General features: G+C 36.0%; 1 protein-coding gene across 1 annotated transcript; it reads right to left on the bottom strand.

The window, feature by feature from the left end:
- Positions 1-459: 459 nt before the first annotated feature.
- Positions 460-12,572, bottom strand: LOC141599074 (uncharacterized). Its single transcript, XM_074418967.1, has 11 exons — positions 12,104-12,572; positions 10,590-10,748; positions 10,387-10,509; positions 10,075-10,233; positions 7,481-7,573; positions 6,816-6,932; positions 6,538-6,612; positions 5,079-5,242; positions 2,633-3,642; positions 2,254-2,536; positions 460-1,010 (listed from the first exon to the last, which is right to left on the bottom strand). Exons 1-10 carry the CDS (start codon positions 12,470-12,472, stop codon positions 2,280-2,282), a joined length of 2,526 nt encoding a protein of 841 aa, XP_074275068.1. The 5' UTR covers positions 12,473-12,572; the 3' UTR covers positions 460-1,010; positions 2,254-2,279.
- Positions 12,573-18,378: the final 5,806 nt, after the last annotated feature.

Genomic DNA, 18,378 nt, shown 5'->3' with positions numbered 1-18,378 from the left:
ACAGAAAAATAGGGAACTGTAGATTGAATTTGAACCAAATGAGAAATTACCAAGTTTTGTTGTTATTTTGGTGATGAAGGAAAATTCAAATTTGAACCTCGAAATTACTTGATTTGGTTCCGAATACTGAAAACGGATTGGAATCTCGTTCCAGACATGAATTTTGATCAAAATCAAGGATTGGAGCTTTGACAAAAAAAGAGACGCATATAATAATTTAGGGGAGATGCCAATAATAATAATAATAATAATAATAATAATAATAATTTAGGGGTGTAAATGAGTTGAACTTGCTCGACAAGCTCTCGGGAATCGAGCCCCGAGTTCGGAACAAAACTGAGTCTATCTCAAGTTTAGCAAAGTTTGAACTTAGATCTGCCTGGTTAGTATATTCCTAAACATGTTCAAAGAAAAAATTGCTTAACAAAAGCTTGAGTTCGGGCTCGAATTCAAGAAAGATTTATACAAGGCAAGATTATGCATTGGTTTCAAGAGCTCCAGTTTGATTTTTAGTATATGAGTCGATTCCAGCTTCGTTGGGCTAGGTATTGGCTCAGCTCAATAACGCCTCTATATTCAATTATATACATTGTTTCCCGACCAAAAACAAAGGTAAGATCATACTTAGCTAGAGGGAATACAGTATAAATATACACACACCAATACAAACAATCGTCTCTTTTGAACGACAGAGACGATTTTTCAGGTGCAGACCTTTCAAGCTACCACATTATCGAACAACCTAACTCGAGAAAATGTAGTTCCTGTCAAAAATCGTTCTGGCCTTGCCTTTAACTGAACGGCCGCTCAGACTGTCCAACGGATTTAGCTGTTTGAATAAGCTGCCGACGGACTTCTTTCAGTCTCCTGTTTGCCGTATTCAAAACTTCCCTCAGATTCATGCATTATTTCCATCAACTCATGGAACCTGCTTCCCTTTGCCCGTGCGTAAATTGCTTCCGTTATATTGCACCGACTTTACACAAGTCTCCAAATCTACTCCCACCTACCTATTTCACAGTTAAAGCCATCATTAGGCATTAGCTTAAGTATTCTGTCAAGCCATCATTAGCTGAACTATTCTGATATGCCAAAACAGGACTGAAAATTCCGCTCTTAAACCGACATGAAAGCTTATAAAGTTTTCATTATAAAGTACTTCGTATACGACATTTCAAGCTAAATCGTGATCCGCCCCTGCTGGGGAACTGGATTCACTCAACCCCATCAAATCGCAACGAGTGTATTCTATCATAGCGTTTACTTAAACTCATACAGCATAAACTCTAACAGCATACCGGTGACGAATTTGGCAACCTTGTCAAATATATAAGCTAAACAGTTGATAATTTGATAAACCATCATTTTGGTCCCTCACACGATATCGCGCGCGCACAACCAAAGAAAAAAAATTTCACTAAAACCCAGAAGAGACAACTAGACAAGTATAGAGATAGAAATAGTTAAACTAGCACTTTCACATATAATACGTCCCAAAATAGCTAGTCTGAACAACGAGAGAGAGAGGTCTAAAATGGTTAGGTCCCCTCAAGTTTATTTTTGCTATAGTTGTTATTTTGTTAAGGTTTACATGAGGGCTTTAATCAGTATAATTGAAAAGAGTAAATGATTATTTTATCATGATTTTTTTAGAAATGTAGAGTTCTTTTTCAGCTCAAGAGGATGATGATCTAATGATATAGACTATGCTTAACGCTCCATCAGGACCACATCCAAACGTCTATACAATTAAAGATAAGATACATGTATGATTAAAGGGTAATTTGATAACTTATACCTTGAATAAGTCACTTTTTCAAATCTTATACCTAAGATAACTTTCTTTAAAATCTTATACCTAAAATAACAATTTCTTCCAAACTTGATACCAAATCTTAAAAAAATCCCTAAATTAACGATTTTGCCTTTACTAATTTGATGGTTTTTAGTGGTGGTAATGGTGGATGTGTGTATAAATAGGTGAGACAAATGATGACAATGTTTAATTAGTAAGGGTAAGATTGTCAATTCAAGGCTTTTTTTCATATTTGGTATCAAGTTTGGAAGAAAATGTTATTTTAGGTATAAGATTTTAAAGAAAGTTATCTTAGGTATAAGATTTGAAAAAGTGACTTATTCAAGGTATAAGTTATCAAATTACCCATGATTAAATAATAAAATCATACAAGGAGTCGAAGGAGATATAAAAACAAGAAAATTAACTGAACAAAAAAAAAAAAAAAAAAAACAGACCTTATAGTTAGGTTTAAACCCCAACTTTAAATCCTTCTTCTCCGAGAATCAGCACCTCGCGTTTCTCTCATATGCTTTGCATCTTCAACAACTATGTTTTCGTGGCTGTGAATATCCGCATCTTTAGACTTCCTCATCTCTTGCAACTTCTTCAAAGCAGCCATACGGTACGCCTGTTCGAGCTCAGCCTCTGCTGTTTGAGAGGAAGTCGTTTCATCGTTTTCGTTTACTGGTGATATGTGTTCCATTTCATCACTTTGTGGACCCCTCGTAGGTGTAAGACCTTCAAAACATGAATCATGAGATTCAGCACTACGTCTACTTAAACTCGGGTCTTGAAATTCAAGATTTCTTGGATAAGGTCCATCAACTATCTTACCTTTCTCGGAGAGATTACTGTCCACATTAGCATCAAAAATACTGTTACCAGGTCCGTAGAGGCTGGCATCATTCTTCTCCTTTTCCTTTAGTTTCTCCAAGTCGGCAGGACACTTGTCTGCATCAAAATCAATTTTTAGAAATCCAGACTTTTCATTGCGTACGATATCGTTAGTCTTTACAGTCCCACCATGTCTCTCTTTCCTATTCCGCCCTTTCACATTGCTTTCATCATCTAAGAAGTCAAAATCATTCTTTGACCTTGATCTTCTTCTCCCCTTTTTCGGCCTTTTCTCACTTCTAAGAGACATACTCCCTTCAGAGGCATTGTCAGATGATTCTGCATCATGTTTCCCCTTTCTAGAGCACTTTGTACTTCTACGGCGTTTACCATCAGTTCTATACCGGTGTATTTCACTCTCACTGTCCGTGAAGTCTGACTGTTTGCCCGAACCTTGACTTTGTGTCCTGTTCCTCTGATGCTTATTCTTATCCCTTTCGATTCTACTCTCATCAATCACGCTCATCAATTTTGAGCTCTTTCTGCCATGGTTATGGGACCTATCTTCATCTCTCTCCAAACTATCACTCTTTCTCTTATACTCTCTATAGTCTGACTTGTTCTTTGACTTTGAAATACTTCTTATTCTCTTTCGAGAACTTCCATCCCTTCCAGACCTACTTCCGCTAGAACTGTCTGACAAATCCACCTCATCCTTCATCTTTGACCTTTTACGGCTATCGTGTGTGTGTTTTTCTCTCAGCAGACTGTCCCCACTAGAATCAATGTATGAAGAATATGCCTCTTTCTTTTTCCTCAAAGAGCTTTCATGTTCACGTTTATCAGTTTTCCTACGTTTGACGTGGCCATTCTCAGTAGTGCTTATTTTTTCTTCACGATCACCTTTGTGCCTTTGCAGATATTTGCTCCTGCTTAAACCATCCTCATCAGAAGGGCTTTTCTTGTGAGGGCTATCAGGGCCCCTGGACCTTGATCTCTTTCGATGATAGCTTCAAAAGGGGAAAAAAAAGTTAGCAACATGATAGCATGCACCAATAGTGAGAACCAAATCCTATTTATAAAGAAGATCAGAATCCTGACTGACAGCACGTCAAAAATTATACACAAGGAGGGTGGCAAGGAGACACTGCATCACGCGATGCCACAAAGGCTCCCGTCCATAGCGAGATAAGAAGGGGTCGGATGTATGCAATCTTACCCTTGTGATTTGACACTCATGCTATTTCTAAATAACCCACAATGATAATTGCGCCGCGGTTTGTGTTGACCCAATGCTACTTCATAGTAAATAGAATCACACGAAATTAGCGTGTCATTTTGCTTTATTCCATCATATTGAGCCCCAAATATTGAAACAATGGGACACAAAAGATGTTAATAGAAAAATCTTACTCCGTACATTAGAAGGACAACAAAAGGATTGTGAGTTTTATTATGATTTGAAACAGAATATATGGTGACACTGATACACCCTTCACTAGTAGATATCCTCAAATTACTGCCCACAGCATCTGAAGATATCCTCTAATGAAGATTTGCTCTCTAACAGAGTCTCTCTTAGATATTTTCTAGTGAAGATTTGCTCTCCAACACACTCTCACTTGCTTGTAGAGTAAACACATCACTCTATCATCACAATGCATGAACTCTTCCCATCAACACTCTGTTCACTATTATGAAATCAGTTCACCTTCGCTACCATCTAATTCATTTAACTTTTTTATTTTTACAAATGATATTTCGAATAATTTTTTAAAGAAAAAATCATTTCCGGCCGATAATTATATGGGTTGATTTATATTTTCGATGTGTTAAAAATGGAAAAAAAATATATGTTTTATACTAGTATTATAATAAAGGAGACTAGGCGAGTATATATATATCTTTTTAAACTGCCAACCCATATTTTTTTTTGATATACTTCTACCCAAATTTGAAGTGTGGAGTCCTGCTTCTTTAATTTTTGTTCATTTATCCCATGTGTCACATGATTATTGGATTACAAAATATAATGAAAGGGAATTTTTATAAATGTGGTATGTCACACATGGACAATGTAGAAAACGTAAGGGAAAGAAGTGGAAAGTTATCTTCTTCTATACTTCAATTGGAAGGTTATCTCCGAACCATGAGAGTCAGACCATTCTGCATTAGGTTTTAAAGGCAAACGAACAGATTGTTATGCCCTTAGCCCGTGGCTTAACGTCCAGTGAAACAGCATTATTATTCACGCACGCACGCAAGCAAGCAAAAAAAAAAATACATATACACAAAATCTCAAGTAGTGAAAGATGATATAGTCAAAATGTAGTTGATGCACGAGTTACTGTTTGGGAAGAAAGGCTGCTCAAATTTCAGAGTAACGATGGAAATAAATAATTGACATATGGTAGCACGTACTAGGTTCAGGTGATAACTCACATACCTCAGATTTTCATCTCTGAATCTGTCATTACTGTATCCAAACAATGCAGCCATCTCTTTCAGCCAATACCTAGGAGCAGGTTTCTCCCAGTCAGCCCATTCATAGTCTCCACCAGGATTCCGAAAACAGTGGATAAAATTGCAAGCTGATCCGCGAGAACAAGTCTGTCAAAACAATGTAAACTGAAGTTACACATCAAAAACCAGAACTGACAAGAGTGTTGATCATAAAAACTCTAAAAGGGTAAGCTCCGATAAAATAAGAAATGAGAAATACACCCACCTTCCTAAGAGTCCTTTATGTAGAGTTTTGTATCAAAATTTTAGACAAAGCAAGATAAGTTGGAAGATTGAGTAAGTGCGTATCCAACTTTTCCCCCCAAACCTGATCATTCTTGTTCCCTACCACTGCCTTACTCACTAAATATCTCCTCCAGCCCCTCAAACCAAATGCGCCAAATCTTCACTTTTCCATAGTTCAAAACATAGTTTCATGTGTGATGTCTGCAACCTATCTCTTAATATTCTCAAAAATAGGTTCAAGATTTTGCAAATACGCATGTTTCCAAATACTTCTTCCGATAACTAACCAACCATTAGAATATGTTAAGTCGCTGTATCCTGGTGTATATGGGTAGAACAATCATTATTTCCTTTTTCCTTTTTGAGAAAGTAGTCATTTTTGGGATTATGTTTGAGAAGGTTTGTTATTAGCTTCACTTGGTGCTAACTGCTAAGGCAGCCGTTAATCCGAAATCACCTAACCTTTTTTCGTTAGTAAGATATAATATTAATTAAGGGACGCCAGGGGGGCGCTACACATGTACAAAAGATTTCATAGAGGTGGGACACATCCATACAAAGACATGTTGGGGGTTAGAGCCATATACGAAAAGAAACGCCAAGTCTGATGCCCCATATACATAATGAAAGGTGGACAATTATGCTCTGAAAGTCTGAAACTATTATGTGTAATCTTATCTACAAAAAATCACTTGCTCGATTGACAAGCATAGTTTTTATAGCTTCTCTATCAGCCCCAGCCCCCAAGTCATGTAAACCAAAAAAGATCATATAAGAACTAAGAAGTGTCTAGAGTTGCTTGCTTGTGTGCTACTTGCTAGAGTAAGGAAAAAAAAGGCAAAAGACAATAAACTTAAAACAAACATAAAAAAATTCCAAATTTCTCTGGTAGACATGGTGAAACACTATCGTTAGTTTTGCTTCCTCGATTTAAAACTAAAATAAATATAAATATAATTACTTAAGCTGATGGGACCCAGTGTAAGGGAATCCATATTGCTTTTCTCCAGTTCAAAAATTAGTAATCTCCTAACCGAGAGACCATCTGGTCCTCCCAAACTTTACATACATTTTAATTTAACTCTTCTATGAAAAAAATACTCAGTAGAAACCCAAGCGGAGTAGAGAGAGTATAAGCCTGTAGACCAGATTTATACCTTGAGTCTTGACTTCATATATTCCCCACATATTGCAACCTTCCATCTCGTCAAATTGACAAATTCGCAGCTCAACTATAAAGAACAATCCACACAAGTCATTTATGATGAAGAACAAAGCCAAAAATATTTATCAAACCTAAATGCCAACAACATTATATACATATATGCTAATTGAGTCTTACAGTTTACTCTATAATAGGGCTCACATTTACAATTTCCATGACAAAAAATTGATCTAAGAATCTCTTTTATCACCTGATGTGAAATTTTCTAACCTGTTTCCCAGCAAAATAACGACCATTCATTGATTGATAAGCAAGCACAGCTGCCTCCAACAACTTGTAATGCACATACACATTACCCCGCAAATGGGAAGAAGCATTTTTGCACACCTGCAAGAGGGACGCTGCTATATTGATGCTCATAGAGGAGGGAAAAGTATGGTTACGATGATTTCTAGTACTACATAATGATATGCTTCGTATCTCTCAAATCTGATAGTGAAGAATATATATTGGTCAGATTCCACATCTACGATGAAACTATTGATGCTAAACAAAAATAAAAACTGAACTATCTTAGATACTAGACCTTTGAAGATAAGCAGGTAAGGGTTACACAAAACATATGAAGTGGAGAAGTGATTAAAGCCTACAATTGTACCATCAAATAAATTGGTGAATCAAGGGCTCAAGGCTCACCAATTATCCTCACGAGTTGCAACATGATCAAGAATTTCTCAAAATCATGAACCATTTTGGGTCTATCAGGCTACTCTCAGCCTCTCACCTTCTATCCCCCGAAAGAAAAAAGAAAACAGACCATGATGATTAGAGAAAATAAAGTCCACAAATTGCTTCTCCCACAAAAAAAAAAAGGCCATAACCATTCATTGGAAGGAAAACAAACAAATATTTGTAGGCAATAAGAGTAAGACTACCTTAAAATTCACAATTTCTCCAAACTTCAGAAATTCAGTATGTACATCCTCGTAGAATTCTTCAAAAGACCGCTCGACCTCTTCATCTGTATGCTGATAAAGGAAGAAAACATGCTTTTAACACTATTCCTAAACAAGTAATACACTACGGCAGAGCAAGAAATCAGAAATAAGACCATGGAGGACGGATCAAACAAGAAATTCATATATTTTTTTCTCATGTGTTAAAGTGTCTGTACTAATAACACTTCTAGCAGCATTCATAAGCATGGTCCGCAAATATGATAATGCTTAACTACTGTGTAATAAAGCATATACTTTCAGTAATTTCGTGTTAACTATCCTCAACCTCTGAAATTTTTTGAACTGTAACTATCAAATACGGAGACCTGCAAAAATGAATATAAAAGAAGCACGCAAAGGGCACCACAACTTATTATTCACTCTATCTCTAGAACTCTGCCCACGTAGATCTAACACAGTAGGAAACTCCCCATTCAGGTTATTTAGATAATGATCAGAGCACACTCACAGGGTATGATTGCTTACTACATTGTGTTCAACAACAACAACAAAAAAGAGCCTTAGACCATAAGAATTTGAGGTCAATTAACCATTTTGGAAAGAAAAAAAAAAAAAAAAAAAAAAAAAAAAAAAAAAAAAAAGGAAAAGAGAGGAAAAACAAGATATAATAAGCAGAAGAGAAAGGGAATAGAAATCGAAGGAAAAAAGCAGAAAGTGGCTGAATAAAACAACATACAACATTGGGTTTCCATAAGGTCAAAAGTAAAGATTTATAATCCTCGCCACAATTTGAAAGATAGATGGGCAAAAACCCCATTATCTGATTTTCAAACGCCATTGAGCAGAAGAAACAAAGTTTTCAATTCTGCCAATCATAAACATCAATATCAAACAGTTGGTTTTTTACGGAAGTTCTAATATGAGAAAATTCCCAATGATTGATCTATTTGACACATAAGTTTGCCCACGACCAGTTAATACATGTTTTTTTTAAAAAGAATTTAAAAGAACATTTGAAGACATCTTACCATAGAAGGGACAAACTTAAATCAAAAATTTAGTAAATATTCGGTAGATGTTTCAAGTTTGAATGACACCGAGGTAGTCAATCCACTCTTTGACCTTCCATAACCCTAAAACACACAGATATAGGGGTGATCCTGACTTCCTGAGTTCCATATTAACAAAATATATCCCAAAGGAGACGAAAGTAATGTACAGTTGGTACATAGTAATCTAATCACTGTCAATGCTCCAATATATAACTTTAACCTGAGCGCATTGGCTAGTAGACATAGACGCCTAGTACACAATACACTACTGACAGTACCTAAGAGAACAAAACACTCACAGCCACACACTATTGATTTCATCCAAATTTCAGTTACATAGCTTGTACATACGCTTGACAGTATATATACTCCTCGGAAAGTTCAAAATGACGTGCACATAAGATCATCTTCCATAGGAAAATATAGCAGGGATTTATATTAAGATGTACTGTTGCAAAAGGGGGATTGATACTTCAACTGAGTTCAACATGCCTGCAGTTGCTTATTATGTTAAAAGGGCAGGGTCATGGTACAGCATGGAGTGAGATGAGACAGTTACAGTCAATCATAAGATACCGACATACCTTCCACACTCCTAAGTTCGTTTTCTTTCCTCCTAAATTTATTTTCACACATAAGTCACAATATACAAGATCTTGAGTAAGCGGAATATATGGCTGATTCAAAGCATTCGTGGCATATCAATCAGCCGTATACTGAGTTCTTTAAAATTGACTATACCTAGTGATGAAAGCGCCCATTTATTATTTGGCCCAGGGTAGACATGATAGGAGTCAAATCCTCACAGCAAGTGACAGTCAATATGATGATCAGTATGATACTACAAGTATGTAAAAGAACCATTCATCAGAGTAGTGAGCTGAAGCTTCAGTTTTCCATCTTCCGTACATAGAGGCCCAAATATACTATCGACTGTTAAGAAAAGTATCACTCACTTGAATGAACATAAGAAACAAATTTTACATTGAATTAAGAGGTCATTAAGTACCTTTAAAAGACTTACAAGAGATGGTTGTATCATACAACTATGCTATTATCGTTGTATTCAGGTATGATGATAGGGATTAAAGGCTTGGTTGTAGGGATACAACGGTCTCACACAAGACTCACTATATCTAAGATAATGTATAATGAATTAAATTAATGCATTGCATCATGGTTCGGGTTCATGTAAAGCCAGAAGATAAAATACAAGCTCTCATGTTAACCAATCCTAACCCACATTAAACTTTTGTGTGACATGAACAATGGGTGAAATTTCAAACTATCAAATTTGAAAATAGAAATAAATCATAGGATTATACTCGTAATAAATATATGTTATAATTGTTTGACTCTAGTAGCACTGCCAACCAGAATTTTCTTAAAACATAATTTACGCAAATCATAAATCACAATGTCCAAGTAAGCAAACAAACACATGTAAATCACGCAAGAGAACATGAAAATGACTGAACATCAGGATACAAGAGCCACCCAAGGGCTTCAATAACAGACCTCAAGCCCCTCATCCTGCTCCCAAGCAAGGCCAGGTCCACTGTACATATTTTTAATAAGTATTGTACAGGATTTGTCAGGATAGAAATGAACTCTGCTACAACGCGCCCCAAACCGGCAAACACCAGTCTTAAGATGGAAAGGGCAATGTGCTTTATCCTGGTATCACAAAAACATGAAACAACATAAACATGTATTAGGATCTCATCGCTTTCATGGGAGGAAACAAGAAATTTTTGCTTTCACATAGTCAATGCTATGGATCTGACATGAAAAGCTGATAACACGAGGAAAAATACAAAAATGCAGAACCTGTTCAGTCCCAAAGTTTGGAACTTGTTGTGCAACACTATCTAGAACTTCTTGAGCGCTCTTGTAATCTTCGAACACTTCAGATTGAGGAGCAAGCGGGTTTGATATGGGTCCTTCACTTTCCTGGAATGTAATCAGATATCAGTAAATTGACACTCATGTTTCAAACTAAAAATGCAAATTTAAAATCCACATCGCGTCACCTGTTTTTCTTTCTCTAGATTAGGAGCTTTCTTAGGCACTTTCACTTTTTTCTTCTTAACAATGATCTCATTTCCTTTCCATATGATCTCTGCTGGCCCTTCCTCCACATACTCCCAATCCTCTCCTTCATTCCCTTCATGTTCATCCCCGTCGTTAACCTAGCATCAAACAATGCATATTACAATGGAGCAAAATAAAATAACACAAAGAAACTATATGGCCTTTTAGAAAAAAGCCTTCTAGCACTAATTAATATTCAATATTAATTGGGTATACGGGTTGTTTTATATTCGTTTTGCGCTTACAACCGTCTCAAATAAGAATTAGTAATTGTACACATAAAAGACTAAACAAAACAGGATCAAAGTAAAAGCCAGGACGAGATACATTTTATGAATTACATACTTATACGTTAACCCACAATTTTCAACTGTTCATCCTTTATCAACATAGAAAATGTATCACACCCTCTCGCACTTTATTCTTATTCTAGTAACCAGGCATTCTAATATGCTACCGATCCTCCAGATAACCTCCTCTCTGAACCACTACATTAAGACTTCTTCAATAAAAATGCCAATAATTAACATCTGATAACACAAACGTGATTAATTTTCTTGGCATAAGAGGAGGCATAAGTCCAGTAGAAATAAAGGGAACGGGAATGTCGAACATGCTACCTATCCTTCTGATAACCTCTGTCTCAACAGCCACAATAAGACTACAACAACAACAACATTACCCCAGCGCCTCAATGGCTCCCGCAAATTGCGGGGTAAGGGGGGTCGGATGTACGCAGCCTTACCCTTGTGTTAGAAACACAAAGAGACTGTTTCCGAATGACCCAAGATGAAAATTACGTCGAGAACTGCATCAAAGGACTGCTACTTCACAAGAGAACGAAGGGCAGACACTTTAGTGAGTCATTTTGCTTTATTCCATCATAATCCAGAATCAAAGAGTAAGTCTTTGGCTCCATTGGAAATATGGAGCAACAGCCACAATAAGACTGCTCCAGTAAAAATGCAATGAATTAATAGTAGCCGATAACACAAATGCACTTAATGTTTTGGCGTTAGAGGAGGTTTAAGTCCGAACAACGTTAACAAAACAGAAATTCCCACATGCTACCTACCTAGTACCTACTCTCCGTATAAACTCCGTCTTAATCACTATGCTAAGACTGCTTCAGTGAAATGCAATAAACTACCAGCTAATAACACAAATGCAATTGATTTTTCCGTGGGAGGGGAGACATACGTCCAATACAACACAAAGGAGACCGGTAAACTCGAAACATGCTACCTATGCTACAAATAACCTCCGTCTCAAGTCTCAACCACTACGCTAAGACTTCTTCGATAAAAATGCAATTAATTAACAGCTGATACACAAATGCAATTAATTTTTTGACAAAAGAGGAGGCATAACTTCTAGATAACCTCCGTCTCAACCACTAGACTAAAACAAATACGATAAAAACACAATCAACAAACATCAAAACAACGCTCACCAAATCACGCTTCGATTCCTCGTCGCGCTTCCGCCTCTCCTCCTCCTCTTCCAGTTGCCTCTTCTTGACCTCCAAACTCTCAACAAATCGCCGCTCTCTCTCCTCAAACTCGCGGCGATCTCTCTCCATTCTCTCCGCCTCTTCTTCCTCCAACCGCCGCAACTTCGCCACAATCTCAGGATCGTTCGCCATTGTTTCGGCGATTTCTCTCTCGCGAATCGCAGTATCTCGCCTCAACTGTTTCCTTCTCATCTTCTTCAGGAACTTCCTCTTCTCCTTCCTGCTCATCGTCGTCATATTTTCCGCCATGGATATGGCGTTGTCATTGCTTTTGTCCTGCTCGAGCTCGATGTCTCCTTCCGTCGCCATGGTTTTGATGCAGAAGAGGTTCGTGGTGTTTTCGATGGTGATGAAGTTTTTAAAACGGTGAAATAGAGTTAATTAGATTACATGTACGCACGGGTAATTATAAATTTATTTTGTTTTTAGTTGAGCTTTTAAAAAATGCAAGTTCAAACATGTAAAAAATAGGATTAATTTATAAGAATAATCCAAACTATTAGTCACCTTCTCGTAATAATTCAAACTTCAATTTATCTCAGAATACACCATACTATTGCCTATGTTATCTTGTATCAAACCTGGTAACCGGCTACCTATATAGCGAGTTACCTTTCCTAATTCCTTTACCATATTACCCAAAAGGCCAAAAACTCCCACCTATCAAACTCTAATTCCTTACCAGTGACCATATCACAAGCACCATAACCACCATATTCAACCGTTGTCAACACCGCAACCGCCAACATCAAACTACCGCCACCACCACCACCATACCAAAACTACTCCATAACTACTCCCACCATTTTCGGTTAGACATGATTGGATTTCGGCTAACTAACAAGCATTTATAATTGGACTGGATAAGTGAAGAACTACCAAAGAACAAGTATACGGAGAATAATTGATGCAGAAATTATCAGAACTTGCAAATGTATGCATCCATCAATTGACATTGTACTGCCCCTGATGCCGCCTATAATTCCGGCAATCCATCATTAATTTATCAAAATAATCCGAAATCCAATTATTCTCCGTATACTTGTTCAATGGTGAACTAAGTTCATATTTACAAGCATCTGAAGTAGACCCAGGTGTTCAAGTGTTTGATTCTCAAATGAACAAACTACTCATATAATCAACTCAAATTTGGCAAATAATGAAGAAGGTTTTGAAATTCGTTCTTTTCTCTCAACTCAATTGTTTTCTTCTATTCCCTCCTGGGATCTCATCTTTCTCCTCCTTCTAATTCAAACACCCTTTCTTGATTATTTTTTTTCTCATTATCACACTTAATTTTCTGGATTTATTCTTTGCTCATATTATTTTCTGGGTTTCTATTCTTCTTCTTCAAAAGCCAGAGTTGTTAAGGAGAGAAAGAGAAAGATAAACAGGCGTGGGCGGATTGTGGGTGAACAGTGGTCTAAATGGGTGATTAAGGGTGAAGGTCGTTGTGGCTGTTATGGTGTGGTGGTGGATGGTGGTTGGTGAATGGTGATGAGGGTCTTAATGAAGGAGGAGGAGGAAGGAGACTTAATAAAATGAAAAAAATTGACCTACCGGATGGTTTACCTTTTTTACAGGTCAAAAATGACTTAAGTGCAATATGAGCAAAGGAGGGTGATAGTATGGTGTATTCTAAGTTAAATTAAAGTTCGGATTATTAGGAGAAGACGACTAATAGTTTGGATTATTCCTATAAAATAACCCTAAAAAATATAATTTTTTCATGGGTTATTTTATGGGAATAATCCAAACTATTAGGCATATTCTCATAGTAATTCAAACTTCAATTTAACTCAAAATAATCCATATTATTGTCCTCCTTTACTCTTATTGCACCCAGCTCATTTTTTACCTAGAAAATCAAGTAAGCCAACCGGTGACCCCATTTTTTTTTATTTTTTTTTAATCCTCATCTCCGATCAAGTACCAGAAATCGGGTTCATCAAGACCTGAGTTTATTATTGAAGATCTGGGTTTATTATTGATCCTAAAACCTTAAATTTAGTCTCCAATCCCTTATTTCTTCTGAGAATTACCAAACCAATCAGCATCAACATTACCTAAATTAACCCATGAACCATCGTTTTCACTATGCCCAACACCATCTTCAATTGGGTAGATTTCAGTCTTTGTTTACTGGGCTCTTGAATTAGTGTGTTGATAGGATTTGAGGGAAATGTGTTTTCGTTGGTGACTGAGATTTTGGGTGTTCTTTTTAGTGTTGATGATGATATGATATTGGCATCTGGGTTTGTGGTTAATTTTAGTTTCTAAAGTTTAATGAATTGATGTTTCGAAACTATGCTTGTCATCTGGAATTTTTTGACCTGACAAACAAGTAGCCGGTTACCCGGTTCATTGTGAGAAAAATGAGTGTATAGTTCACATTATTCCGAGTTAAAGTATAGTTTGGATTAATGTGAGAAGACGAGGTATACCTTGGATTATTCCATAAAATAACCCTTTTTTCATTATAAAGTAACGCAATTTATTTTCGCAGTACATTTTTTACTCATTACAATACATTTTTACACTTGTTTTTCATTTACTATCCCTCTTACAAAAAACATCAAACTTTTTCTCTCTATTGCTAACCATACATTCATTTTAAAATAAATAAAATTTTCAATTATGAATGATAATTTGAGTGTAGAACAAGTAATAAATTTGTTAATTTCATTATATTGATCAATTTAAAGACTTTCTTTGAATTTTAAGTTTGAAAATTAATTTAGGGTTTGTTTTAAAATTCATTTGGGGGTTTGTATTACTTGGTGGTAGAGAGAAGGGGATGGCTGCCTGGGACGTCGCCGGAGAGTGTAGCGGGAGTCAGAGGGATGCCGGAGGCCGGCGAGAGGGAGGGCGGTCGTTGGCCAGCAGTGGAGAGAGAGGTTGAGAAGGAGAAGAGGACGAGAGGGAGACGCATAAGAAGGTAAGGGGCGGGAGAGCGAGCAAGGTTATGGTTGGTCACCGGCGATAGGTTAGGTTGCCTGTGGCCGGTGGCTGGCGGTGGACATGACAAGGGTAGGGTGGTGGTGGTGGTGGTGTTGGAAGAGGGTGGTGATAGTACGTAATGATAGATTTTTTTCTTTCTTTTTCTTCAATGTAGTACAAGGAGGGAAACAAATGGGAAGGGTAAAATGGTCAAAAGTGTACTGTAATGAGTAAAATGCGTACTGCGAAAATCAACACCCTAAAGTAATAGTGACTTAATTAGTCTTTACAATCTATGAGTATTACTTTGTACAGTAACTCTCCTATAGGACCGTCCTATGTTATAGGACGGACCCAATAGTAGAGAACAACCCAATAAACAGAGGTTATAAAAGAAAACAACCGTAAAAGTATTGCTCCATAACCATTCCCTATCTTCTCCACTGTCAGTTCAAAACCCTCGGCCACAATAACGGCCTCAACATCGCCACCTCCTCCACCCCCTCCGCAGTCCATGTCGTCACCGACCGCCACCTACTCTGCCGCCTCTCCAACCACCGTCAGCTACTCCATCGTCTCTCTAACCCACATCCTCACCAACTTCGAGATTGTCGTTTTTAACACCGTTATTCCATTTAGATGACAAAATACTACGTCCATCGTTCAACCTGAATTCATCAGTTGTTTTAAATGTATATATTTGGAGCTTCAAGTGGTTTGGGCCCATGTTCTGATAACCGAATAGAACAATACCGCCCCTGATCCCGATAATCATTGTCGACAACAACCTGACAACTAGGTTTTGTATTTGATCTTCAAGTTCAAGCTTATAAAGTTGAATATTTGTGTTTTTAAATGGATAAATTTGTATTTAAAGTTGAAGATTATGGATTGTGATTTATGCTTAATTGAGTTTTTTTAGCTTTCCCATAAACATTTTAATTGAAAACTTCATATTTTTAATTTGAAAACTTCATATAATTAGATGAAGACTTCAGGCTTTAAAAACTTCATAATTTTTTTAATTTTGGTTTTAGTTTAATAACTATTAATTTTAGTTTGAAAACTTTATATTATAAATTAAAAAATTATGGGTAAAGTTGAAGTTTATCTTCAAAACTCATACTTTTAATTTGAAAACTTCATACATTAGATGAAGACTTGATTCTTTCAATTTTTTTTTTTTTGTCTTTAAGATTTTAGATTAATAACTACTTGTGTTACAGGATATTTTACTTTTATGCATTTCGTTTTCTTCTGTTATTTGGTCGCATACGAGTCGTGTAAACAATAGTGTAGCGCACTCTTTAGCTCATCTTTTGCCTAGAGTAGTTGATAGATTTGTGTGGTCGGATACTTTACCACCGGCTGCGAACAATGTTGTTTGTTTTGATTCTCGATTAATGCAGTAAGGCCTTCGGGTTTTCTCCTCAAAAAAAAAAAAAAAAAATTAGTTTGAAAACTTTATATTGTAAATTAAAAATTTATGGGTTTGTATTAATAATGTGTAGAGGCGTAGAGTCGGGTTGTGTATCGGCATCTGAGGAATGGAGGTAGTGGTTGTTGGCATGAAGGCTTGGCTGAGAAAGTATAACCGTTATTAATTTACGTAGTTGCTCATTCATGTACAAGTTTTACTCTTTCATGTACTTTTTTTCATAATTTTTCCATATCACGCCCTCCTTTAAAAACAAGTCTCTCTTTTTCTCTTTCTCTCAAGATCAATCAAACCCTCATCAAATTACTTACTATGAATCTTAATTCTCATGTTGATCAAGTAATTTCATTGCTTATGCATCAATATTTCTTATTAAATTAAGGTGGTGTAAATTAAATTACCATTGATTAAATTAGGGTTTATGAAAATAAGGATTGAACCCACCTGTATTTAAGTTATTGCACAAATTAGAGTTTGAGAAATCATCATCATCATTTAATTCAATACAAAGACACCATTTTTTCCAGATGGGCTGGAAACTTAGGAACAAACAAAAAATTTAAGAACACTGAGTGACATGCGTCAATATTCATGATACTATCCAATTAAACAATAAACTAATTATCTAAAGGATGTACAAGCAAATTCCAATGCCTGGAAGGTGAAAATTACAAGCTAAAATTGGAAAAATGCATTGTAGATTTGTAGTTCGTCAAATACCCGAATACTTTTGGTAGATATTTTGCCATCCTAAATTAATAGCAGGTTTGGGCGGGTATGGACTGCAACCACGCAAGAGGGGGTCGACCGGAGTAGGGGTGGTGGTTGGATGGTGGCGGCAGGGGTGGTGTTGAGATATGGAGGTAGAAAATTGAAAGGGAGAATTGAAATGTGAAAAAAAATTGTTGTTGAAATGAGAGGGGTAAAATGGTAACTCATGTACATGATTTAGTAAATCATGTACATGAAAGAGCAACACCCTTAATTTATTATCATTCAATTGGGCTTCCTTTTTTCCCTTTAGAAACTACTTCGTATTTGATTTTTTTGGGCTCTTTGTTAATGGGCCGGTCTTATAGCATAAGACCGTCTTATTAAACAATTTGTGTACTTTGTATGATCATGTTATACACTATTATATTAAACTAGGTAGTATCCCGCGTTTCGCGCGGCCTGTTTGAATATTTTATTATTATAATTGAAGTAAAATATTATTTTATTGTTATAATTGAAGAAAAATATTATAATTGATATATGACTTTTAATAATTTTCATTATAAATAGAAATAGATTAATTTTTTTCAAATATTTGTTTTTTAGGTTTAACTTCAAAGCTTTCAAATAAAATACATATGTGTCATAAGTGATAGGCCTTAGTTAGTTATGCATGATCAATGTTTTATAAATAAGTATACAATAATTTTTTAAGGATAATAATAAAAAAAAAAAGCGTATTTTCTCTCTTTCTCACGTATTTTCTTACAAAATGTCTATTATAACGGAAATTATACTCAATTGAAAGTAGTTTTTGCAATAAACGAAATTATTTACATTTTAGAACTTTTATCAAAATATTCTTATAATAAAATTAAATTCAAATACCAGAGGTTATTTAATGTAATTTAGTAAATACCGTAATATTTGTTAAATTATAATTAATATTTTGCTGAGATTTATGCGTTATTTACTGTGCCCATATTTAATGATTAGTTGTAGTTAATGATTATAATCAAGGTTAGAACGCCACGTGGCGCATCTGAACGGTCAGTGTGTATATTTAGTTCATTTAACTGAACTATGTCTTTAAACAATTTATAACTTTCTTCCGTTGTTTATT

This window comes from Silene latifolia, chromosome 9 (assembly GCF_048544455.1).
Source record: "Silene latifolia isolate original U9 population chromosome 9, ASM4854445v1, whole genome shotgun sequence".
NCBI lineage: Eukaryota > Viridiplantae > Streptophyta > Magnoliopsida > Caryophyllales > Caryophyllaceae > Silene > Silene latifolia.
The sequence above is the reverse complement of the archived record's forward strand: the minus strand, read 5'-3'. Positions and strand labels throughout refer to the sequence as shown.

Excerpts from the sequence above, each read along its gene's own strand:
- LOC141599074 (XM_074418967.1), bottom strand. The coding sequence starts at position 12,472 with ATGGCGACGGAAGGAGACATCGAGCTCGAGCAGGACAAAAGCAATGAC. Across the intron at positions 5,243-6,537 it reads ATATGAAGTCAAGACTCAAG|ACTTGTTCTCGCGGATCAGC; the intron begins GTATAAATCTGG and ends TTGTTTTGACAG. Across the intron at positions 2,537-2,632 it reads CAGTAATCTCTCCGAGAAAG|GTCTTACACCTACGAGGGGT; the intron begins GTAAGATAGTTG and ends CATGTTTTGAAG.